The sequence below is a fragment of the Mustelus asterias genome, chromosome 9, assembly GCF_964213995.1.
Source record: "Mustelus asterias chromosome 9, sMusAst1.hap1.1, whole genome shotgun sequence".
Lineage (NCBI taxonomy): Eukaryota > Metazoa > Chordata > Chondrichthyes > Carcharhiniformes > Triakidae > Mustelus > Mustelus asterias.
The window spans coordinates 93,429,377-93,436,193 of record NC_135809.1 but is presented as its reverse complement, the minus strand read 5'-3'; the positions used below and the strand labels follow the sequence as shown (position 1 = coordinate 93,436,193).

At 48.2% G+C, this 6,817-nt stretch overlaps 1 protein-coding gene across 1 annotated transcript in view; it reads left to right on the top strand.

The window, feature by feature from the left end:
* The first annotated feature begins 1,255 nt into the window (after nucleotides 1-1,255).
* LOC144499263 (uncharacterized) overlaps nucleotides 1,256-6,817 on the top strand; it is a 51,602-nt gene continuing 46,040 nt past the window's right edge. Inside the window, exons 1-2 of the mRNA XM_078221378.1 lie at nucleotides 1,256-1,324; nucleotides 2,330-2,959. Of these exons, the coding sequence (XP_078077504.1) occupies nucleotides 2,435-2,959 (525 nt within the window). The 5' untranslated portion in view covers nucleotides 1,256-1,324; nucleotides 2,330-2,434. The remainder of the gene's footprint in view (nucleotides 1,325-2,329; nucleotides 2,960-6,817) is intronic.

Genomic DNA, 6,817 nt, shown 5'->3' with positions numbered 1-6,817 from the left:
CATGCAGCCAAATAGGGATAAGTCAAAAGAATTTGAAAGCATACTGCACAGTGCTCAAGTCCACCTTGTTGCATTCAGTCTAGTTGCGAGAAACAAGAGACATTGAAGAACTGTAAGGCTGATTCTTAAAAGTCATAAATCTAAGTTATGAGGAAAGAATAGAGAGACTTAGGCTTTTCATCTTTGAAAGGGGACATCTGTGGTGTGATCTCATGTAGGCTTTAAAATGTAAACTGCCATGAGGTTACACTGGAATATTTCAAATTGAAGTGTGGCAGTAGGACTTGGGACACAGGTTCAAACTAGTAAAGGATTATTTTGGGACTGATGTCGGGAAATTCTTCATGTACGTGCGATCAATTCTTGGAATGGGCTTCCCTACAGAACTGGTGATGAAGGAAACACCAATGACATTATGTAAGAAATAATTACCTGCATCCAATTGTAAGGTCATAGAGCAGGATGGACCAAATAACCTTCATCATCGAGAAGACTGTTCTAACAATCGACACCCATTTTGTGCTTCTAATCATCTCACCAGTGATTCAACCATAGCTATCAACATGGCCAGTGCATATAGTGCTTGTTTTCATAGTTTGCAGTTAATCTCGTGAAATATCCTCCTGCTTTATAATAATTAACTGCAAATGATGCTGCACCTGTAAACACACAGCCTCAGGTCATAAAGCTTCAAATTAACTTCCTTACTGGGAATAAAAACAGTATCCTATCCCTGGCAGAGTGACGCGAGTCTATGAAATAGCGTGAAATAATGTTGCATTGTTCAACATGTCCTGATGGAGATTTACATCTTGTACAGTGGGGGAGGATGAGGCAAATGAAGCTTCATTCCGCCGGGAAAAGAACACAGATCGCGAGGCCCCCACGCGCCCAACTGAAAACAACTCGCGCTGCGGATGATAGTTGGTGAAGGCGTGCTGGGGGCGGGGCCTGAGGGGAATCGGGCGAGGTGTTGAGAGGAGCGTGTGGGTGATGGGGCGGGGCACGAGGTTGCGGGGGAGGGGGGGGGGGGGGGGCGGAACGCGAGGGTGCTGGAGGCGGAGCCCGAGGGTTCCGGGGCGGGGCACCAGGGATTGGGGACGTGGAACGAGACTGATCGGAGGCGAGGGAAAGGGATTGGGGGCGGGGCACCGTTGGTTGGGGGGGGCGGGGCACCGTTGGTTGGGGGGGCGGGGCACCGTTGGTTAGGGGGGGCGGGGCAGTTCGCGAGCGCCAAATATGGTGTTATTTTTGGTCAGTATCATGGCCGAATGATGAAAGTGACTAGCTCTGGCCTGCTGGCTATTGGTGCATTTTCATCACGGTTGGTGTCTTTTTGGTTAATTATTCGGTTAGATTACCAATGGAATCAGTGAACCTGCTCTGAGCTGAACTGTTTATTCCTCAGGGTGACGTTTAATTCGGTTTTTTTAAAACAAAAACATGTACAACTTTTCCATGTATTCGAACTCTCTTCGATCCGGCCCACGTTTGCCGAATGTGGGGCACACGGGGTACATCGGCAAGACAAACCTCGTCCTTACCTTTACCTCCTGAGTCCCGAACGTCAGGTCATATTCCTTCCCATTTGAAAGGCTCTCGACAGAGCCACCGAGGCCTTTACCTCCCGCTTCAGGGGCTGCTGCTTCAGCCCGGGGCCGTGGGTGCAATCCGACCCGGGGGTGTCCCCCGGACTGTGATGAAGAGGCTGGTACTCTGATGGAGATACTCTTCATTTTCCGCCCAGAGGGAGAGGAGTCTCTTTGGCTGGCAAGGTGACAATTTCAAATTCCCCCAATTAATACCCAAACCGAGGCCGAACAACTCCCTCTCCCTCAAACAAAACTGTCATCCCCACCTCCTCCGGCCACATTCATCGGGAAATAGAAACATCGGAGTTAATAGCTTAAGAGATATCCAAGTTGAAGGCGTTTAGCCCAAGGAAAAGGTCATTGGCAGGAATATACCAGGCTGTCAGTTGTATGACTATTTTTTCACCAAAGGATTACCCTTGTATTTTCTGAGTGCATTTCTCCCTAAGATCGAACCACTAGATTCCTCTGGTATGACTTTTTTTTAAAATTACTTATGAATACGTGTATACCTAATGATCCCTAGCGAAGACCAAGTTTTTGCCGTGTTACTTACCTTTGGGTGGGTACACAGCACAATTGTGGGTATTTACCCACAATTGTTGTTCGTATGTGGTCTGCAACAAAGAACAAGAGTCCCGTACTCTTCAAAAAATAATGAAAACAGCACTTTTTAGAATTTAAACGTTTCGTTTGAAATTATATACTAATTCATATTGCATTCTCTTCATTGGCAGTATCAAGTCCATAAAGCGAATTTAGCTTCCACTTTACGACAGAATAGAAATACTGAAGAAAACTGAAGCCATCGAGATCCCATCAACTGTAGGAGGACATTAGGAATGACTACCAGTGAAGCAGAAGGCACAGAACGTATCCATGAGGAAATACAGTTGCCAGATTTGGTATTACTCGGCAGCAGTCAAAATTCTCAGCCCTTTGATGCGCTGTCTAGCCAGGACACTCAATTTACTTCTGACACAGTAGATCTGACAGATGTGGAAGCAATGGAGATCGATTGTGGACAACATGATTATGGAAGTGGGGTACAAATGGTGCTTCATTCTGTGACTAAGAGAGAGGATGTAGACAGTTCTCAGCCAGGGCAGCATTTGGATGATGCTTGCACTGAGTCACAGGAGTCAGATGAAGGTGGTCTGGAAGATGAAATAATGGATGAAGAGCAGGAATTGTGTCCTTTTTCACAACCATCTCTCCCTCGACCTCATTCACAGCTTCATTCTCACTATGTTCACCTTCTGTCATCATTCACAGGAGACCATGGAAATACTTCCATCATGCCATTGGCTCCTATGGGTAACTGGACTCAGGAACATGGTCTTCCACATCAAATGAGAATGATACCGGTAGGAAATTATTCTTACAGTAAATGAAAGTTTACATACTATTTCAAAAGGCAGTGTGGAAGCAAAATACTACAGATCTAAAATCTGGGATTGGGGGAGATAAGGGGAGAGCTGCAGCAGTTGTGCAGTCAGGCTGGAAATTGGGCAGGATCCTGTTTCTCCTGGTGTCTCAGTTTCAATTTTGCCAGTTGACAAATTCTGCCAGAAATCACACCCACCCCTCGGCAAACATCAGAGCAAGAGACAGACAGGGTGAGATGGCATCATCCAAAGGAAACCTAGCCGTTCCACCACATTTGCTCCCCCAATACATGGTATAAGTATTGGCATCTCAAGATCTTATTGTGTAAAAATGGTTCCCAGAGGACTGATCGATTTCCATTGAGAAAGCCGAAATTCTAGATTTTTAAACTCTGAAAAGTTTTTGTCCATCTTTGTAAAGCATGACCAGGCTCATTAATGCTGGGGCACAATCCACAGCACAATTAATTCTCCCCTGCTAAAAGTAGGCAGCTCATGCAAATACTGCAATACCAAAATTTGTGATTTCCTTGCATAAGGTAAGATATAAATGCATTAAAGACGGTTCAGAGAAGATTCACTCGACTGATATCTAGGGTGGGTGTTGGTGTGGGCAGATTGGGGGTGGTGGTGTTGTTATCTTATCAGGAAAGGTTAGACACTCTGAGCTTGTGTCCATTGGAGTTTAGAAGAATGAGAGGTGATCTTATTGAAACACAAGGTCCAAAAGGGATCGACAGGGTACATGTTAACAGGATGTTTCCGCTGGTGGGTGAAACATGTTAACAGGATGTTTCCGCTGGTGGGTGAAACTAGAACTGGGGAACTCAGTTTAAAAATAAGGGGTCTCCCATTTAAGACAGAGAAGAGGAGAAAAATTGGTCCCTACCAGTGTGGTCCGGACCACAATCATCGCACACTTAGTGCAATGAAAGAACCCCCACGTGAAACACATGGGATGAAGTCCCCAGGGGTGTGATTCACCCGAATGGGCTCGCAGCAATGCACTGTTAACACTCCCCCTGTACTCACAGCCAGTCACACCAGAAGGATGGCAGTGCAGAGAGCAACCCCATGCTTCACGGCGGCAGATTTTGAAAGGCTTCTGGACGCAGTGGAGTAGAGCCGGGCCTTTACTCCCAAGATGGTAGGCGGCCCAGGAGCAGGAAGGAAGATGCGGCCGGGGGTGCAGTGGCTCTGGCAGTTAGTGCCCGCGGCCTGACACTGAGGACTGGCGCCCAATGCCACAAGAAAATTAACAACTTCATTCGAGCTGCAAGGGTAAGTGCCCATCTGTCACATCCTGGCATCAGTCCCATCTGTCACATCAGGAATGTCCACATCAACCTGACACCCTGCAGCCTTCCAGCACCCAAGCCCCCAGCATCTTCCTCAAATCCCTCTGGCACTCTTGATCACAACCCCCACCCTGTCGAGGCATGGTGCCGAGATATGCCACCTGTCCCTTCCCTCCCCACCCAACCCCCCCAACCGACTCTCCTGGCCCGCCAGCTATCAGGCATTTAATCTGCCCATTTTGTCCCTGCAGGAAAAGATAGCCCATAATAGAAGGGAGTGTGAGAAGACAGGCAGGGGATTTCCCGTGTTGCATCTCCTATGAGGAGCACACGATTGAGCTTTCAGGGGAGGTGCATAAGTGAGCTGAGTGCTTGTGAGGTCGCCATGCACCATAGAAGTGAGGATCCACAAAACCTTCATCCACATGACCTAGCTCAAGTGAGTTCCAAGCTGCCCAGCTTGTCCCTCCCTTGCACTGAAATATGTGTCTTGTCTTGCAGGAGCAACAGCTGATGAGGCCGGGCCTTCACGAGTCAGCGACCTCTGCCAGCACCTCGGTGGAAGCCTCTGAGGAAAGCCCTCAACAGTCGGCACAAGCATCACCCGCACCATCCACCAGCACAGAGACACACACTTTGGAGGATGGAATTAACAGACAGGCTTCAGGGTCACTTTCTAGTGAACACCGCACAGCTGCTGATGCACATCGGGTGGAGGCAGAAACGTCTGTGGGATCGGCTAGGCGGAGGTCTGCTAGATCCCAGGAAATGGACATAATTTATATTAAGTTGATCTTAGTCTACACCCTAGCTATGACTAATACTACACTCTGCACCCTGTCCTTTCCTTCTCCCCTATGTATTCTATGATTGGTATGATTTGTCTGTATCACACGGTAGAAACAATACTTTTCACTGTATACTAATACATGTGATAATAATAAATCAAATCAAATTGAACAGCAAGCCCCTAGTTATATGTCAAGCTGCGAGAAACAGTTCTCACAAAGCTGCTGGAGATGCAGAGGCAGAGCTGGGGACTGCAGGTGGGGGTGTCAACAACATTCCAGCAACTTCAAGGCCACTTAGAGGTGGCCCACAGCCTTCAGGCACAGGAGATGGCATCCAGGCCAACACTTCAAGGATGGCGACCACAGTGGAAAACCTGGGGCAGGAAATGGTAGCCATGGATGGCAGCAACCAACGCATGGACAAGTTACTGCAGACCATGGCTGATGGCCTCGGTAGCATGCTCAAGACGCAGCAGGCAATGGAAAGGGCTATCATTAAGGGCTCGCACGTCATGGTGCAGACAATGTTGGGCCTCCAGGACTGGCAATGCCAGGTGACACAGAGGCTTCTGGAGCTCACTCCAGTTGCCCTTCCATCCCATGGAGTGTCCCAGGAGCCTACAGGCACCCCAAGGGAGGAGGAAGCCATGGGAGCCATCCCAGGGCCTCCCACCTAGGAGACTCCAGCAGTCTCCAGACTTCTCAGTCCCCCTTCCTGACACCAGTGCATCTCGTGGGCAGTGGGCTGAACAGGGTGGCACAGCTGCATCCATGCACACCTCGATGGCACCAAGAGGACATGGGTGACGTTCTTTAGGGATAGGGTAATTGGCACTGTAAGTAATCAGCATGAAAGAATATAACACCTCAAAGCCGTAACGTCTCTATCTTTGACCCATTTCCCACAGGGAGTTTCAGACCCATAAAGTCATAGTGAGTCATACAGCACAGAGAAGACCCTTCGGCCCATCGAGTCTGCACCAACAACAACCACCACTAAAGGCACGCTAATCCCATTTTCCAGCACTTGTCCCATATCCCTAGATGTTGTGGTATTTCAAGTGCTCATCCAAATACTTTTTAAAGCTTGTAAGGTTTCTGGCCTCCACTACCTTCCCAGTTTAAAGTTTATTTATTAGTGTCACAAATAGGCTTACATTAACACTGCAATGAAGTTACTGTGAAAATCCCCTAGTCGCCACATGCGATTGCTTGTTCGGATACACTGAGGGAACATTTAGCATGGCCAATGCATCTAACCAGCATGTCTTTGGACTGTGGGAGGAAACCGGACCACCCAGAGGAAACCCAAGCAGACATGGGAAAACGTGCAGACTCCGCACAGACAATGACACAAGCCAGGAATCGATCCCGGGTCCCTGGTACTGAGGTAGCAGTGCTAACCACTGTGCCACTGTGCACCAGGCGGTGCATTCCAGATTCATTTTCTTTTCTCAAATCCCGTCTGAATCTCCTGCCCCTCACCCTAAAACTACGCCCCCTCATGATTGACCCCTCAATCAAGGGGAACAGTAACTTCCTATTCACCCTGTCCAGACCCCTTATAATCCTATACACCTAAATCATGTCCCCCTCAGCCTTATTCACCTGCTCTGCCACCTTCGGGGATCTGTGAATAAATATCTCAAGATCCATCTGTTCCTCTGAGCTGCCTAGTGCCCTGCCATTCATTAAATACTCGCTTGTCTTGTTACTTCTTCCAAAGTGCATCACCTCACACTTATCAG